This window comes from Ursus maritimus, unplaced genomic scaffold, assembly GCF_017311325.1.
Source record: "Ursus maritimus isolate PB19 unplaced genomic scaffold, ASM1731132v1 scaffold_31, whole genome shotgun sequence".
NCBI lineage: Eukaryota > Metazoa > Chordata > Mammalia > Carnivora > Ursidae > Ursus > Ursus maritimus.
Genome location: NW_024425675.1, coordinates 10,509,821 through 10,529,209, shown reverse-complemented (window position 1 = coordinate 10,529,209; position 19,389 = coordinate 10,509,821). Strand labels below are relative to the sequence as shown.

The 19,389-nt window shown below is 45.9% G+C and overlaps 1 protein-coding gene across 5 annotated transcripts in view; it reads right to left on the bottom strand.

Annotated features, from left to right (window-relative positions):
- PDSS1 (decaprenyl diphosphate synthase subunit 1) overlaps positions 1 to 19,389 on the bottom strand; it is a 44,385-nt gene that overhangs the window by 3,112 nt on the left and 21,884 nt on the right. The window contains exons 5-11 of one of the 5 annotated variants that reach the window (XR_005838911.1): positions 17,434 to 17,575; positions 14,668 to 14,779; positions 14,464 to 14,573; positions 6,277 to 6,357; positions 6,058 to 6,171; positions 1,595 to 1,668; positions 336 to 416 (exon numbers count right to left, since the gene is read on the bottom strand). Coding sequence is in view for 4 of the 5 variants with exons in the window: in XM_040645317.1 (XP_040501251.1) it covers positions 336 to 416; positions 6,058 to 6,171; positions 6,277 to 6,357; positions 14,464 to 14,573; positions 14,668 to 14,779; positions 17,434 to 17,655 (720 nt within the window). In the remaining variant the exon portion in view is untranslated. Of the gene's footprint in view, positions 1 to 335; positions 417 to 1,594; positions 1,669 to 6,057; positions 6,172 to 6,276; positions 6,358 to 14,459; positions 14,574 to 14,667; positions 14,780 to 17,433; positions 17,661 to 19,389 lie in introns of those variants that run through there. The other 4 variants (XM_040645314.1, XM_040645317.1, XM_040645315.1 and 1 more) reach the window with 4 other exon arrangements.

Here is a 19,389-nt window from a genome sequence, read left to right as displayed (position 1 = left end):
GCACCAGGAGGCGTGTCTGGGTGACTGGAGGGCAGCAGTGCTGCCTGTGGATTTGGCGAAGACTGGTTTCAAACCGGTGGGACTCAGCCCACACTACACATTAGAATCACTTGGGTAGCTTCAAAAAATTCCTATGTCCAAGCCTTACCCAAGGCCAATTAAATTAGTCTTTAGAAAGAATTCTAGAAGAAAAAAGAATTATATAGGTGTCTCTTTTTAAATTTTTGTCAAGAATTGACCACACTTCGTTTTGCATCTAAAATTTGTTACATTTGGTTAACAGAACTCCCGCATCGTACCTGCTCCTGCCTTATTTCTTTGTAAAACAATCTTACCTGTAACACATATTGTCGAGCTCTGTCCACATCTCCAGGCAAACGGAACCGTCTCATTATCATAGCATTCATTTCTGGGAACTAACCATAAAGAAAGAAAATCTATTTATTGCTCTTGAGAGAGTCAAATGTTCTAACACTAAGTTTGTAACAATAGGAAAAAACAAAGGTGTTTAAATGTTTAGATGGTTGGGGGGGCAATAAATTGCATCAATTAAAGAAGCAGAGCTGAGAGAGACATCCATTTTCCATGCCCAGGGACTGAGCTGGTGCTCAGGAGAGGCAGCTGTTGATCCTTGTTCATTCTGGTGTTCTTTCTACTTCTATTCTTAGGTCCAACACTCAGAAAGAGTGAAGGAACAAAGTACATCCCTAAAATCTCCTTATTGGCTTCTCTTAGAGTTCTCAAACTTAGATTGCATGAGAATCACCAGAGGCCGACTGGGCCGCTCCTTCAAAGTTTCCTGATCAGTAGGGTTGGGGCCTGAGCATGCATTTCTAAGATTCCCAGATGATACGGATTCTGATCTCTGCTGACATTTTGAGAAGCAGTGGCCGAGGATGAGGGTGGGAATTAGGCATTCTACTTTTAGTGCTACACTGAGTGACACTTGAAAGCTACTGAGCTATCTGAGCAGACGGACTATGAGCAGAGCTCTACCGTAGCAGCTTGTCAAGTGGCTCAGAGCAGGGGTCGCTCAATGTTGACTGCACACTGGAGTCAGGAAGTTGATGGCTGCCTGGATCTGCTCCCAAAGACTCTGATTCTTTTGGCTGGTGGGCTGGGGCGGGGGGAAGGGGGTCTGGGCATCAAGATTTTAAAAGCACTCCAGGTATTTTTAATATGTAGCCAAGTTCGAGAACCACTGAATTAGAGGAGGTAGAGGTAGAGAGGCCAGTTACGTTACTGTAGTTAATTATAAAGACCAAAGTTAAGCTGTGGCAGTAAGAGAAAAAAAGAAAATAGCTACACAGAAGATAAAATCTATATTCTGCAATACATAGCAACAATTCAGGAGAATTGTCACCATTAACAAAATCAGGAAGTCAGGACACCAGATCACTTCGTTTTCTAGACCGGAGCTCTAGTCCTGGTGCCTCCATAGTCGAGTGAGCTCCGTAACCTGTGGGTCCTAGCCGCCTCCTCAGTGTCGCGAGGGAGCTTAACCAAATGAGCTGAAATCCGTTAGCTCTAACAGCTTCTGGTTCCATGACATAAGAAGTAAGATATGTTTGGTTCTGGACACATCAGTGCTTACAGCAGTTGCCAGTTTTTCCCTGGCAGTGAGCCTGAAGTTGATGTCCTGTAACCACCACCACGGTATTAGTAATCCTAGAAGAAAAAATAGGGCACACATAGAAAAACCTCAACCGGATGATGACAGATGAAGAATTAAGAATGTTCCTTTCAGAGCAAAGTATGTGTCAGAACAAAGTTCTCAACATGTCGAGGCTGCTCACATGCTTATAAAATGTAAAGGCCAGCAAATGGTTAGTTCTTAAATGAAAACCGGTAATTTGTTTTAGTTACTGGCCTTTTAAGAATAGAACAATTCAAGCTTTATAGGAAATACATCAGGAAGCTCAAATCAATTTTAGTGGTAAAAAAGCCAAATCAAGTAAGCATCTGTCTTAGTATGGTGTTCCAAAATCGGACTTCTGGCAGGCCATATCCTCAGAACTGACAGGACACTGTCCTGGGCATCAAGTAAAATGACCTTGTTCATGGTGCGTGAGCTTTCTCCGTACCAACAAGGGTGGTAAAATGTGCTGTGTGCGGACTCCTTTGACTATAAAAAGCATCAAGAAAGCAAAGTTTGAAGAAAATATTTGCAATGAGTGTGACTACATCCTTCCTTTAAACATGTAGTGTGTGCAATTTTAATATACAAATACCAAACTCTTCCCCTAGGCATTCGCCTGTCCCCTTACTGTGATGTGGAGCAGAAATGAGAAGCGTAATGGGAACAACAGTTGCCTGCTTACAGATTTCGTGAGAAGTTAAGAAAATTCTGTTTGTCCAGGCTGTTTTAGTTTGAGGGTAGGGTGACCTTTTAAGAGTAGGATGAGTCAGGGGCACCTGGGTGGCTCAGTCGGCTGGGAGTCTGACTCTTGGTTTCGGCTCAGGTCATGATCTCAGGGTTGTGGGATGGAGCCCCAAGTCAGGCTCCACGCTCAGCAGAGTCTGCTTGAGGGGTCTGTCTCTGCCACCCCCTTTCTCTCTTTCTCTAAAATAAATAAATCTTTGGGAAAAAAAAAGAGTAGGACAAATCATATTCTAACTGTGAAATACATCCCTAAGCTAAACTACAAAGGTGATCAATAAATGTAGTGAGCTTACGGAAACAACACCTGGGTAACTAGGGGACCAGCCAGTCACAGTAACAGAAGCTTGTACAGCTGGTGCAGGGGCTGGGGCTGCTGACGGCAGCTGGGAGTGCGGCTAAGGCTGACATTTAGGGCTGGTGACTTACAAATAAGACAAGCAGAAGAAAGGAAAAGATCTTTTAAAGGATTGAGAACTAATGTAATCTCACACACAAAAAAGAACCCAAAAAACACTCCCATTTGGTTTCTGAAGAGCTCGAGATCCAACTTACATACTCTTTTTAAAGACTTAACATGACGTTTTTGTTCTTACAGTAAGTATGTATACGCATATAGATGGAGCGACACCGTCATCACTGGGACCTCTCCAGAAATCCCGAAATTCTTCTTAAATCCCCTGTACCAACTGGTACCCAGAAACCTCTTTAGAGAGATGTCAAAAATAGTGAATTCCAAAGAGAGGGAGTTTCTATTAAGTTGCTGGGATAGGAACAAATTCCTATTTCAAGACAACGACTGTGTTAAAAAGGAAAAATGGTTTCCCAAAGTGGCTCGTTGTGGTCGAGACTCAGTGTTCACAGATGGAAAAATTCAAAGGCTAATTTAGTAATTGGCAAACAAAACTCACCCACCTATAGAAAAAGATTACAAACATCTTACAAGGACTCCACGAAATGGGGAGGTTAATGACATCCTGAGAGCCGACGCAGAGGCTCTCCCAGAGCGCCTGCCGCCAGTCTCAGAGCACACAGGTTACCTGCTCTGCGGGAAGCCCCCCGGGGGTCAGACAAGCTCTCAGCAACGCCAGCGCTGGCCAGAATAGGACATTGTGGAGTGAGAGGAATACTGGTCTTAGAGGAGTTGGTGTTTAATTGTCTGCTGTGCCATTTACCAGATGTTTAATTCTGGCCAGGTTTGCGCATCACCTTATTTGTAGAGTGGGCATAATACCTACCACAAAGAGGAGTTGTGAGGTTAGAGAGAACGTACGAAAGATCCTTTGCAACCCATGAAAACAATGCACTTTCATTAAATGGAGATACTGCAAGTCTGTTATTTTGGAATTCGTTTTACTCAAAATCACTTTTGGCCCCATTAATCTTTTCACACATTTCTGGCCAAGAATCCCCTTTTTTGAAAGTGTAATCCACGGGAGAGCCTACACTTGATGTTTTCTTTGAGAACAACTTAAACTTTTTTGAGTAGCTTTTGCCTGTGCCCACAGGACACAACAGCCGGTCAACTTAGGAAACAAGTTCTGTCCAGAGTCACTTCCTGCTCGGCCTCTGTGTGTTCCCTTTTCTAAGGCTGCCGTGCGCAATTTTTCAGTCCTTCTCCTACCGCCTTACAGGCAGATGGGAACAGTGCTGTCTGGTGAGGGTGAGTGGGTGCCTCGTGACGCTGCATGTCCCAGTGAGACACCGGAGCACTGCGGTTTGGGACGCTGTGAGCTTTTGTGTGTTCCTTTTCCTTGCCTTTTTTTTAAGCCAGCATTTTTAATCTCTTATGTGTGACTCACTCATTAATATGTAGGAGTGATCCATTTTGACCCCTTGACCCACTATATCTGAAGGGAGAATTATTCATTACTCCTTTGTGTAGAGGAAAGCAAATTCATTTATTCTGAAATATGCTCACAGTGAAACAATCAGAAGAGGCATCCATTCTTAATCATCCTACAGACACGTACAGACTCAGCTGTCAGCGTCACGAGGGCTCATGACGATTATTTGTAACTGTTAAGATTTCTAAAAGTACGACACCCAAAGCTTTTTGGTAGACTGCAAGCTTCTTTCGGAAAAGACCTGTTCCTTAGTCATCCTGATAACCTCAGGGCTTCGCTCCAGGAATCCTCACTCACATTTGCTGGCCAGGTTCTCAGGAGCAGACAGACCGCTTACTGTTTGCAGTTGTCTAGATGGCTGGCAGTGACGGATCTTTCTAGCCTGGGGCATGGCTCACGAGTCCTCAACTTTTATGTGGGTTAATGGTAAAAAAATATAATGTTCCTTACTCATGCTTTAATGTATACAAGGGGATTGTATAAATTTTTGTCAGAACTTAGCACACGTTTTAAAATTCTCCTTGATTTTTGGAATGACAAGTTCGTCTCCGTAGGAGAAAGGACCCATTCATAGCACGCCTCTGACTTCTCACCTCTGCCTCAAAATTCTGTGAGGACAGAGCCTGGTAGTGAGGACAGATATTTCCACAAAGGGCTCCAACATCTCTGTTCAGAGCGCTCATTCCTCAGTTGACTGCTGTCCACGAGTATATTGTCCTGGCCCAGCCCCTCCAAGCCATCGGCCTCCTCTGAGGAGAATTACCCTGGTTAACGGCTCTGCTAGACAGTGGATAGAAGATCTCTCCTTGCTTGGATCAGAAATTCATCAAAAGTAAGGTCACTGGTTTTAATAATGGAATCACTGAGTTCTATGGAAGACATAGTTTATCTTTGTAAATTCTGAGAAAGAATAGAGGCACAAATCTCAGAAAGACTAAAAGTTACTAAAATTTTAGACCAAAGAGCTAATTTTTTAATTTCATGGCATGGTGATGAACATCTTACTGCTTTGCCGAGTTTTAACTGGATTAAACATACTACAAAGATGAAAATCTATTAAAAAGACGTCCAAATGTCAGCCAATGTCCCACTTACTTCAAAGCACATTTGGACCAGCCCCAAGCAATGTGGCCAGGCTCCAGAGCAGGCTCTGGAAACGTCTGCCTCACAGTCCCTGCAGCATCTGCACTTCCTAAACTCTCATCCACATTAGGGAGAAGATGAAGGCAGCTTACTTACTTCCTTAATGGACAGTCCCTCAATCTGGAGAAATCTGTGAGGAACTATGTGGTTCTAGCAGTGCATTCCACTGACTTCTTGACATTTTGAGGCAATGGCCAAGGCTCTCTGAGTGCAGCAGTCTCATTAAACTTCTAGAACTGCAGAATTTCTCAGAATTTCTTATGCTCGGAGGCCCTTCCTGTGCCTTTTTAAGGGGCTCCGAGGGATACCCCAAGTCCAGTCCTATAATCAAGATGCGGAAACCATTCACCTTGTCAGTGCCTAAAATATATGGAAATTATCATCATGCTACCTTAAATGCACACAGTGTTTAATTTGTAAAGTACCTCCATGAACATTATCTCAGTTCATCCTCACAACAGCCCTGGGAGGAAGGTTGTAATCTCCTCAGCGTCACCGATATGGACACAGATAAAGCTTAGAAGTAAAACAGCCAGTCCCAACATCTCGGTCACAGAGGCCAGGATCCAATCTAGATCTGAGGTCTCTCATATAAATGCTTTCCCACATCTCCCTTATCTGAACTCCCCCATCAGCTGTGCCTGGAAGACACAAAGCACTGTGTCAGAGCAAGTTTGGGAAACGTACCTGTTGGCAAGCGAATAAGACGGGGCCAGTGGCTAACCCAAGCTTCAGGTCCGCTGATGTTGGTTTGCCCATCTGGTCAGAACATGAGGTGAAGTCCAACACATCATCTATCAGCTTATGGACGGAAAAAAGGAATGTCAGAAGCACGGCCACGCCGGCATCATCACTACCCTTCCCCCTGTGCCAATGGGCCATGTTCTTAAAAAGCAGAGGACCAACCTGAAAGGCGATGCCCACATTTTTCCCATATTGATAGGCAATCTCATGCACCACTGGGTCCGGGCATCCTAGGACAGAGACCTGAAGCAGAAAGATCATTCTGGAAAAAGTTGCTGACAACGAGCAAGGCAGCCAAGCCTTGAGTGCAAGGATGCATACATCCACTCCCTTAAATAAGAGGCGGTGAGGCTGTATTATGCGTGGTCAGGAGATCCCGCCATCAGAATGAGACCAGACACCCACAGAATACCTGTGTTCTTAGAGAAGGGATTTCAGCCTTGATCTCAGATTGTTCTCTTAAATTCTAGGGAAGCTACCTTCCACCGCTCCTTCCCTAGGATAAGACCTCTTTCTCACTGCTTTCAGCATTCAGCAAAACTGGCCTAAATGTTGGCTCTATTTTTATTTTTCTATTGATTTAGCCCCTATTTTAGGAATAGATACCTAATCTGCTCTAATCGCACACGATGTTGCCATATATTTCCTCATTTGTAGTTCCTCTCTTTTAATAATTTTTGGTGATTTCACTTATTTCTCAAATGCAGTTATTTTCCCAACATGTCTGTAACAGCCTCAAGCCTCACACTTCAGAGAGATACTGTTTTCTCATTATCAAAGGGCCGTCACTGGTCCTACTGTTTCTCTGTTTCTTATGCAAGAAGTAATTAACTACATAAACGCTCCCCACCCCCCCTTTTCAGTGGAGGAGAAATAGGACTTCTAAGTCTTTTTAAAACTCAAAAAACCCTACCTGGCACTGGCCACTTGAGCGCACTTCCCACTGCTCTGCTAAGCGTGCTAAGCGGGCCCTGCCGCATTTCTAGAAAACAAAGACCGGGTAAAAACCAAAAGAAAGCCAGATGGCATCAGTGTCCTGCCTGTAGTGGGTTACTGATGATGAAGAGCCCCGTCGGCTTCAGCCCCTGCCTCCGTGGCCCCCTCGTGGGGGCCCTGTCTGCACAGGCATCAGGGGCGCCGGCCGTGGGGACTGGGGCTGGGGGCGCTCTGCAGTCAGGCCGCTAGGGGCGCACTTCCGCCCCTTGCGACACCACGTGATCTCAGTATTTCTGTGCTTGGGTTTCCCCCTTCTGTCAAATGCAGGACCTAAAGCACTTAGCTCGGGACGCTGTAAGGAATGCATGTCATGCTACTTTTAAACCTCAGCACGGTGCCTGGCAGCTGGTTCTAACACTAGATGTGTGCTGTTACTGTTAATAATCCTCCTCCGCATCCCCCGGTGCAGACGCAGGAGCTGGGCAGGGTCCCTGCATCGCGGCTACTAAAAGCCAGCTCCCACCACCTGCTCAGCCCAGAGGATGTTTTTGATGACTGTAAGGAAGCCCGTGACTGTGTCACGTCTGGCTGCACGCCCTCGGATGAAAATGTGCGCGTCGTGAAAGGTCAGGTGACCACTTCCTTGAGTGAATAGTAAACTCATAACAGCTACAGGGAGGGCGTCCTCTTTCCAACCAAACTACAGAATCTAGGAAACCACATGTGAAGCAATTCAGAAACTTCGGCAAGAGTCAAGATAGCCGTCCACTTGGCTGAATGAGCAGACGAGATTCGGGCAGGCGGGCATGTGCTGAGCTCAGAACACGGGGACACCCCCTTTCTAGATGGAAATACTTCACAGAGCGCTCCTGTTCACGCAGTTACCTCAACACAGAATAGCGCCGCAGTGCCAGCTTTCTTCCCGAAAAGCAAAAGCCACTTCAACGCTCCATTCTATTTCTAAACTTGCCGGATTCAAATTTACGGAGCACCTAGCATAAGCACTTCACATTAGCTTAGTTAAACCTCACAACGTCCCATCAGCGTTTCCGCGGTTGACGGTTGCGAGGGGCGAACAGTTCCCCAGCGCTCAGTCGGCGCGGGTCCTGCTCTGAGGTGGCCCGCGGGTCAGCTCACTCACGAGCGAGGCCCGGGGGCTCAGAGGGTTCGCCCCAGATGTGTCGGGGCTGGGAAATGGCGGGATCAGAATCCGAACCCGGAAGGTCTGACTCCAGAGACCGTGCTCTTAAACACTTCACTACGTTGCTTCTGCTGGGCACAGAACGGAAGCTCGAAGGGGTCAAGTGACGTGCGGTTCAGGAAGCACACGGCTGCGGGCCCGCGCTCACGCGCTAACCCACAAACGAGGCTCTCTCCGTGGGCAGCTCCTGCTTCGCAGGCGGGGAAGGGCCCTTTCTGCTCGGATCTCCACCACGGCGGGGTAAATGCCGGTCCTCACAGAGAATCCTGCTCCCCCACCCTGGGGAGGGGCTGCGGGGGTCTGTCCTTCCCCAGCCGGAAGGTCACAGGCCACGCAACACAAAAAGCGCAAAGGAGGTGTGCCGGCGGGACGCGAGCGCTTCCTGTCCCCGCGTCAGAGGAGAGTTATCGTTCTGGACGTGGCTGGGGGACAAGGAGGGCTTAAGTCAATGGAGGAGGCGCTTGGCTAACCGTCCTGCGGGAAGCAGGCCCACAGCCAGGTCATGGGGTACACTTGTGCCTCTTGGCGAGGAAGGGCCACACCTCCCGGAACGTTCTGGTGCGCCCTGTCTCGGAAAGGCTGCGGAGTCCTGATTGCACGGGCAGGGGCCGGGCACTTGGTATTATCTCTGTTGTCTCTTAAGTGTGTGCGCCCACCATGTCAGACAGATACGCACATGTATCGTGTCTTACTAAAAACAGTGGAGATTCCTGGAGCTCCATTCTTACATAAAAATATCAAAACAGGTTGTTGTCAAAAACCAACTAAAAGTATCGGGCGAGAACACTGGCAACATAAAATCACGGATCAAGAGCTAGTATTCTTACTATATAAAGAGCTGTTTAGAACTGCGGGGATGGGGGACCAGACACCCGCTAGAAAGCGGGGACAGGACGCAGATAGACAAGTCACAAAAATTCAAGATAGAAAAATGGCCCTTAAGCCCCTGAAAAGTTGTTCAGGGTTCCTTTAGAAAGGAGCTATGCGAATTCAAACTCCACCACGATGCCATTCCTGGGAGCGGGAAGCCTCGCGACCCACTCTGAGCGAGGCTGCCGGCGACGTCGACACCCGCATTCACGGCCGGTGGAAACACGGTAACGGCCCGACCTGGCTGCGGAGATCGGTGCTGGGGCAACAAAACCACGGACACAGTCACCCCGAAAGCCAGCCTGCAGGTGCACTGCCAGCAACTCAGAAGCACACGCCCGGTGTGGCACTGTGCCCTCACCTGTCACTGTGAGGTGCTAGGAGCCCGAATGCCCGCAGGCAGGAGGGGCTGAGAAAAAGCACGGCGCCTCCACACGATGGGATGCGAGGCGGCTGTTTACAAAACGAGAAGGGGTTCCACAGAGCAGCATGGGATGGTCTCCCTCATACCTGGTTAATTGCAGAAAGCAAGGTGCCAAGGGAGAGTGGCACAGCATCCTGCTTTTCCTTGTAAGACAGAAGGGGAAATCCCAGCCTGTGTGTCGTTCATTTGTGTACCGAGAAACACAGGAAGGAAAAAGCAGAAACTGAGCCTGGTTCCTCGCAGGGGGGAGGAGAGGCTGCGGAGCGAGGTGGGGGGCTGGCGGGCAGTCACCTGCGGTACCGTTCTGACTCGCAGTGCTTTGTCAATGTTTCATACACTCGAAAACGAGAAAACGACAGCAGCCTCCAACCCCAAACACAAAATCCCTAAGATTGGGAGGGAACCCCTAAAATGGAGTAAAAAAACCTCACCTATATGTCAAATACTAACGTAACCACACTGAAAAGGGGTGAAAAGTAACTTTCGAACACAGATTTTTGATTATATCATCCTCAGGCTAAAGACAAAAGGAGCTGTAAATGAATACTGAACTACTAGTTACCGATTTTTAAGCCCCTATCGTATATTCTAGGGGATTGAGCAAATAAATATATTGGGGAAAATGGGAGCCAAGCTTCTTACTCTCAGGGAAAGGAGTTACAAATACAGTTGACCCTTGAATAACATGGGGGTCAGGGGTGCTGACACCACTCCCCACCTCCCGTGCAGTTGAAAATCTACCTATAACTTTTGTCTCCCCCAAAACTTAACTACTAACAGCCTACTGTTGACCAGAAGTCTCACTGATTAACACATTCGATTAACACATATTTTGTATGTTGTATGTATTATATCCTGTATTCTTGTAATAAAGCTAGAGAAAAGAAAATGTTATTAGAAAAATCATAAGGAAGAGAAAGGACTTTCACAGTGCTGTATTTATTTAAAAAACAAAACAAAACAAAAAAAAACCCAACCAACCCGCACAGAAGGACCTGTGCAGTTCAAACCCATGTGGTTCAAAGGTCAACTGTATGGAAAGAAGGAATGCTAGAATAAATCATGAATCCTGTCGTTACCTCATGGTTTTAAATACACATAGATGAGGGGCGCCTGGGTGGTTCAGTCGGTTAAGCGTCTGTCTTCAGCTCAGGTCGTGATCCCAGGGTCCTGGGATTGAGCCTCACAGGGCTCCCTGCTCAGCGGGGATCTGCTGCTCCCTCTCCCTCTGCCCCTCCCCCCTGCTCCTGCTATCTCTCTCTCAAATTAATAAAATCTTAAAAATAAAGAACTACATAATCATAAAATAAATACACGTAGATGAGATATAAAAAGCCCAAGATAGATGCATACCCATTTTTATATATATACTGTCCACTGGGAGGGCCCAATGATACCTAGGGCAGGATCTTGGTTTCTAAACACCATTCTCCACCAGAAAGAACAGGGCTCCTTAGAGAAACTATGAATCCCAGTACTGGAAAGAACACGATGAACCTGGAACACCTCCTGCTAGAAATTAAGAAAGTGCGGAAAGAAGGAAGAGGGTAGACAGATTAACAGGACACAGGAGCCAGATTAAAGGGCCTTGCCCACTGGCCAAATATGGGATCCTTTAGCATTTAAATAAATAACAATAAAGGGTTATAATCCATAGAATAAGAAAGCAAGAGCCATTATAGATAAGATCTTCCTTAAAACAGAAGACCCACTCTATTGGAGAAGCAGGGCGTGGAAGGAATGATGGAATTCGCACAACTGTCTTTCACCACCATCGTGGGAATAAGTCGAAACAATCATAACTAGATGTGAAAACCGGAGAGCTTGATAAGAAGCAGATTTACATAATCTCAAAATACCTTCCCAGATAGGGAACAATAGTAACTTTCAAGTGAAGAAACCTGGCAGTCACCACCACAATCAAGTGGTCAAAGTGAACATCGCCAGTACCGGGACAAAGCGACGTCACGTGCCCCGGACAGGACGAACCGAGAAGGCGGCCTCCCTTCTGCTGTACTCCTGCCCCAAATGCATAACCTGTATCTTAGTGTGCGAAGTCGCAGACAACTCCAGCTCGAGAGTCCAACAATATAACTGGCCGGTGCTCTTCAACAGTTCACGGTAACGTAAGAACGCAGACAGATTGGGGAACTGTTCCAGAAGAGACTGAAGATTCACGACCGCTAAATGCACCGTGAGAACCTGGATTGGATCCTGAACCAGAAAAATTTTCCCCTTCTTATGACAATATTATGACAGTTGGCAAAATAGGAATAAGGTCTATCTGCAGATGAGGTAAGAATATCGTACCAAAAGTCTGTTCGCAAATACAAGCCACAGAACAAAAGCCTGTAATGACGCGCCATGGCTTTGAAAATAAAGTAACAGGAAGACAGACCATCGATGCCAGGCCCCATGCAGCACTGGAGAGAGGAGAAATTCAGAAAGAAAGAAAGAAAGAAAAAAAAAAGAATGAAAAACGAATACAGGATTACCACACCCAGTTCTAGGTTCAAATCCCAGCTCAGCCACTGTCTGACTAACACGGAATGGGCCACTGGACCTCTCAGATCTCATTCCCATTAGATTTTCTGGGGAACAAATCATAGCCTTCATTGGTAAGCTCAAATGTATTCTGCGTGACTATGTATACAAATAAATAACACTTATTTAACAACATTACTACTATTTTCATATCAATCACTGTCCTAAAACAATCCAAGATAGCCCTCTCTTAGATTTTTATACCATTTCTACTGAAAATACAAGTGGTTAAGGAAGGGGGGTGGTATCTTAGCATAAATTATAAGCTGCTCAATTTCCTTCAAATTCCCGTAACATCTTAGACTCTTATTAGTTATTCCATAATAATCCCAACGTTTAAATTTTCTGTATTCCCTCTTTTTGGCCCTTCTAGTTTGCTTTGCATGAACTTTTGGAGCCCCACATGTCTTTGCATTTTGAATACCAGGAGTATATAAAAATAGCCCTTTTGAATATGTAACACCTCTGGAATATTTCTACCCATAGGCACTTAAATATAGAATCTTTTATTTAGAACGCTCACACTATGATTTTGCTTTATTATTCTAACAGTTCTGGGGTTTAGGAATAAATCACAGAAAAAGTGGGTCGTTGTGGGATGATGCCAGCATGCCTCCTAGTGGATAGCATAAAGCATCTCATTTTTTAAAAAGGGCTGAGCCATGTTAATACACACATCTCCCGGAGCCTTGCTAATCTGTGAAGAACGGGGTGCAGTTTATAAATGAGTACGTGGGCTAGGACAGAATGTCTCTGGCTTTCCAAACAGAGAGGATGGGGACCACAGTCCAGGCTTTCCTTGGTGCCTCTGGTCCATCTCCTTGGCCCTTCATAGGGTTTGATCACAGAGGGCATCAGCACCTCTGGTTCTCACGGGGTGCTGCGGCCCTGTGCCTGTGGGATGTCTACTTTGTGTGAACGACGACTCTCAGCGTGTCCAGTTCCAACGGCCCCGCTACCCACCAGCGCTTCCTGCTGCCGTGTCCAGCCTGTGAAATCACCCGTGAGCCTCACCGAGGGCCCTAGCTCGCCTTATGAGATTGGCGCTCCGTCTTCATGGAGATTTTGACCATCAGGGATACGATGGTCAGTGAAGGGTTAATGTAACAGATTGATGGCACTCCCTTTTAAAACCAGTCATTCTTTTATTCAGCATTCTACTGGCTACCATATTTTCATCCATCTCTCTATTTAAAAAACCACACCTGTAATTCCTTGGAAATAAAATACCGACCCTTTTGATAAAGACAAAAATGGCTGAAATCGTGGCCAGCACGTTCTACGTAATTCACATTTCTTAGAGGTGTCATTACGTCTTTTTAGAAAGAAAATGTCCTCATCCTTTTATGACTCAGTTATCCATTTCTTGACACTTTTCAGAACTGAGCCACTGTTGGCAAGAGACCTTTCTCACTGGAGAGGCCTGAGGAAAAGCTCTAACTGCAGTAATAGTAAGAGCGCACGAGGGCAGCAATGCACGTCTGCGCCCTGGAGGGCTCCCTCTGTCGCTGCTTTGACCGCAAGGGGCCAGGGCCTGCCCACCACTCACGTCTGTCACGTAGGGTAGGCTGAGACGCAGTCATATGAGCAATGCCATGGGGAGAACCCGCTCTCATTTAGGGGACAGCACTGAATACCACATGCTGTAGCCTCCAGACTCAGGGGAGTAGGGACTTCTTAAAAAAAGAAGAGCGGAGGGAAAGCCAGGGAGGCAGAGAAGAAGGGATGGTTCACACCTGATTTATACCCGAAGAAAAATGGCGTGGGTTTTTTTTCTTTTTTCACAGGGCTTGAACTCACAACCCTGAGATCAAGGCCTGAGCCGAGATCAAGAGTGGGACACTTAACCCACTGAGACACCAGGGTGCCCTGAAAAATGGCTTGTTTATATGTCATGTAAAAAGACCGAGAAGATCTACTACTCATAACAAAGGCCAAAGAACACCAGGACAATCTAACAGGCATTTTCTCCTGGGCAAACAGCATATTTAAGGACAAAGCACTTCGCTAGTTTTTAAGGGTAAATGGCAGAAATGGTATACGGGACAATTGGGAAAGCAATTATTTATGAGAAGTTGTTCCAAACGTCACACAGTTTGGAGATTAGACCGGGTGCAGAGGGCTAATTTTGATTCTGCTCTTGGGAGGAAAGATGAAAAGTGAATGTCCGCTAGCAAAAGACGACCGCAAAAACAAACCCACAGCAGAAGCTCTCCGCTGTTTGGGGATGTCATCCTTTTCTCAATGACCTATTGGGATTTTGGTTACTATTTTAAGGTTCTCCAGAGAAATGTCCCTCAGGAAAAGTAGCTCCCAAGAAAGAGCTATGAGGCTTTTTTTTTTTTTAACTTGAACAAAGACAGAACGTACATACTGCTTTACAACTGTTGGCTATCAGACTGGCCGTCTTCTTGAAGGTCTTCTCAAGGTAGTGTGCAAATCTTTCGTTCTCGTTTTCTTTTGACCCCAGCTGTAGAAATTCACCTAGAAAGAAAGAAAGGGTCACTTGCCATATGGCTTGATTGCCTGGCTAGTTAGACTGGGACTGAATAAAAAAGAAAAGTCAGAATTAACCTACCACGCACCAAATCTTCAATAACTTGGGTTAAAATAGATATCACAGCTGTATTTCCAATTCGTGCCAGAGCTATAGACGCCGCAGAAAGAATTAAATCACCAGCAAGAACAGCCTAGAAAAGAAGAAAAAAAAAGAAAAGCATCAGAGCAGTGGAGAAAAGCATCAGAGCAGTGGAGCCCACAATGGAGCTGGCTGTCAGAGAGGACGTGCAGGACGGGAGGGAGGGGTCATCTCCGCGGGAAGTCTTCCCTTCCCTCCTCCTTGGCGGGCCTCTGCCTAATAATCAGTTACAGATTCGGGACATTGCTGGAACTGGATCGGTTCCCAGAGATTACCCAGTCCTTCTCTCCAGTTCAGAGCACAGCAAGTGAATGCCGGGGGGACGGGCGCTATCTCGCTCTCCGGCTTCGCGCCGTGGCCGCACCAGAGTGCAGCGGCCCTCGGGTCAGACGTGCTGGAACCCTCGCGCTTCCCTCACACCACGCTGTTGTGCCTGTGCACTGACTGTCTCTTCTATTCAGAAAATCCTTCCCCTTCTTCACTGGGCAGACTCAGCCGCACAGTTAGCTTGGGTGACACTTCCAGGAAGTCCACCGGGATCCCTCAGTCTGTAGATGCTTCTCCTCTGTGTGCGCGTGCACGTGCACGCGGCGCCCCTCGCATACTGGGGTCTTCACACTGTCTTCAAACACCGATGATGCCCTATTTACCCAACTCCTTGGGGGCCCGGGCTGCGGATTATCTCAGCTGGCGCCGGGCACACCCCAGCACCTGGCACAACGTGTGCTTTTTTCAGTGAAAAGCAAACCAAGGCATCCTGGCTCCAAGTTCAATGCTCTTTGCTATACACACTGCCCCCGTTCCTAGAAAAAATTTTTTGTAGTGAGCACTAATCAATATTTTTCCAATCTTCTTTAGATTGGGAGTAGGTGCCCATACTGTACTTACAGCTTGTTATAAATTATACATAACTGAATTATACACTGTAATCAAATATACTTATTTTCATATTTAAAGATATGCCTGAGTTTTATTATAGTGTAGTTACAAATTGTAAATGCTAGATTTCATAGAAATTTTCAACATCACATTTCAATTTTTTTGTCTTTTCTCTAGTATCTAAAATTAGTGTTCGGTATGTTTACCTATTAATCATTTTATATAACATATTGTACAAATTATCTCGACATAAACAGAAATATACATGTATAGAGTCATTGTACCCAGGATGATATATATGGACACATATATATCCCTCATCCACCCCTCCATCATTAGGGCTCTGGATCTCTAGGCTTTTATGTCTTTCCTCTCCTGGCCCCAGGGATCCTAGAGGCCAAAAGGTTCCAGCGTATGAAGGTGAAGCCGCCAGACTGGGCGCTGGGGAGCGCTGGGTGAGGGGCTGAAGGAAAGGCTGGAACCCGGGCTCCTGGAGGAGGCGCTGTGTGAATGGATTTTTATCGGAAGCACAGGTACCTTCCATGAGAGGCAGAGAAGGGGAGGAGGCTGGCAGACCAGCCTCAGGCTGAAAGAAGCCGCCAACAGCAGAGGGGATCTCGGGGGTGGGGGGTGGGGGGAGGGGTGTGTGTGTGTGTGTGTGTGTGTGTGTGTGTGTACAACGACGGTTGGTCGGGACTAACTAGGCAAGGAGAAGACCCGAATTTGTTCTCCGAAATAAAGCTTCAGGACGGGCCCTGAAAACAGACAGCCGCCTGTAGGCACGTGTCCTAGAGGTACCCGTGACCTCTCCAAAATGAAACTGCACCCCCTCACACGCTTTTTTGAAACAACGTTCTGAGGTATGGAATTCTGTCAATAGGACACAAAACCTTTTAATTTCACATGCGAAACAAAAGATTTGTCAATGAGATCGTAGGACTCGGTACACAGCAAAGTCACGTACGCGAAAGTAAAACCAGCATGTGAAGATGACAGTTCTTACACATTCCTTCTTTTTCATAAGGGCGGTTAGAAAACAGGAGGGAACCCGGTACCATAGACATGTGAGGAAGGTGAGCAGAGGGAAACCTTGTTCACACTCGTGTTTTGTTCGTGAGGCGTGTGCTGCGGGGACGCCGCCTCCGAGCAGAAGGCCTGGACGCCTTCCCGTTCATTCGTTCAGCGTCACTCCCACCTTCAACCCGTGACTTAAAGATCTTCAGGCAAAAGTCCCCATTCTACATTCCCCCTTCAAGAGATGCTAATAAAATACTGTGGAAATCGGCTTTAAAATATACATGTATGAACCAAATTCAATTATAGAGCCTCTATTTAAACATGTATAATTTTCACAGTAGATGCGTGTATGTATATATATCTTTTCACATATCTATATTTAAGATATATAGATACACACACATAAGTATTTTAACTTTCCTTATTTACTTGCCGTGATACTCTTGCACAGGGCCGTCAATAAACGGTTAAAGAATTAAACTGGACCTGCGTAATCTGAGCCCAAAAGTCAAATGTATGGTTCCTCAGGAGATATGCTTTTTGGATAACAACGAAAATCCCTTTCCCTATAACCAAAAGGAATTCTGCATAAAACTGTGAATAGCCAGAAATACGAAGCTTATTTTCCTGTGGTTTTCTCTATTACGACACGCATGTACACACACAAGACGTGAATACTATTTTGAAAGTTGGAAGGCTGCATTTGAGGAAGCATATTTTACTTTTTAATGAGACAAATCTAAAAAGTAAATGCAATCCAAAGAGCGTGTGAATGGGTAAGAAGATGAAAAGGAAACAAAAACACCGTACCTTCTTTTCACCCCAGATCTTATTAACCGTGTGTTTTCCTCGCCGAGAACTTGCGTCGTCAATGACGTCGTCGTGTACCAGACTAGCAGTGTGGATCATTTCTGCAATTAAGGCTATGGAGCGCTGGCTCGCTTGCACATCTCTAGTTAACAGAAAGCAATGCTTTTTAACAGAGACGCCGCCTATAACCTTCTCAGCAATCATCTTGTGAAAACGGGACATCCGATCTAGGATAAAGAATTTTATTTCTCTAAGAGAAACTGTATAAACACTTTAGCTTCTCTACCAAGCCACTTCTATCATTTGGAGAACATTTTAAAAACACATGAGATACCCAGCCAAGACTCTGTTTTATGGACAACACATTCAGAAGGAGAATTTGTATGATCGACAACAACAACAAAAAAGCTTAAACGGCTCAGAAGTCTGGCCGTCAGGCTGAAGAATCACCCTTATACCCTGTAATCGTGGTCCTGGGCATCTTGGGCAGTTGGTCCGAGTTACGATTAGGTTAGGAGATTTCAGGGGTACATGGGGGAGACAGGTCAAGGAGCATTATGGAAAAGTGTACTGAAGAACCAATAGTCCCTGTGTTTAAAGCTTTTAACATTGTGTTAAATGAAATGTTTAGGAAGAAGACCTTAAGAACCAAGACAGAATTTTGGTCAAAACTGTCTTCCAATCCACGTTTAACCTTTGCATTAGAAACTGAAACTTCTCGGGGCGCCTGGATGGCTCAGTTGGTTAAGCGTCTGCCTTCGGCTCAGGTCATGATCCCAGGGTCCTGGGATCGAGCCCCGCATCGGGCTCCCTGCTCAGTGGGGAGTCTGCTTCTCCCTCTGCCTATGTTTGCTCGCTCTGACAAATAAATAAATAAAATCTTAAAAAAAAAAAAAAGAAACTGAAACTTCTCTTTCCAGCTATAATACAATATACAGGATAAGCACTCTCAAGAAGATACATGGCTGTGAGGTTTACGGCTTTTAAAAGGAAATGTGCCCCAGTTCCTTTTTAATCATCATCATTATCACCATCATCATCTATGGGCATTTTAAAAACTGAATTTGGAGAAAATCAAATTGGGGAAATAACCAATGGAATTTTCTGACCCAAAAACACACGCCCGACTTAAACAAACACATGCTGACCAAATGTTTCACTTATTCCAATGGCTTACTTTTCAGACACACTCACGCTGTCTCTTAGAGGGGAGCAAAGTCAGAGGGATGTTGAAATAGTCTGAACATCTGCAAAAGATAGTGCCCATTCTAAGTCCTCACATCTAGCAGAAAGCAATGAAAAAAGGAAGTGCAAGTACATAAAAGCTGCGGATATTTAACTAGACATGAAATCAGCCTGGAGAATGTCTTCTGATCTTGCTTTAAATATAATTTTAAAATGCGGTGTTTTGCTGCCAACTCTCAGCTAAGATTTCAGAACAAAACCTCAGAACCTTCCAACTGCTTTTAGCCCAGAAATCACTTGTAAAGTGCTGCCCATTACTTATTAACCTGTCACAATCGTGACAGCTCTAAATCCTTCCAGATCACACCACGTTCTTCAGAGGCGGGGGGTGGGGGGGGTGGGGGGGTTAAGCAGCAGCGGGTAGGGACGAATTCTAACGCCGTGGAGGGAAATGAGAAGATGAACGTTCCCATGGTTTCTATGAGTTGGTTCTGAAGCCCTTGGTGAGACACTCGCTGACCCCACAGTAGGAAGCCTGGACTTCAAATATTTTTCAGGTGAATGTGTTGGACCCTACCTTACTTGAGTTCAAATGTACAGGAAAATGTAGACATTTACAGGTGTTTCCTATAAAGGCTATCTCTCAGGGTATTTTCTCAACGGCATTTGGGTCTCATTTACACTGCCTAGGGCTTCGTAGCAGAACTTACCTTAAAGCGACTGTGAGGGCCCCTAACCATTCTCATGCTTTCACGGGGGGGGGGGGGGGGG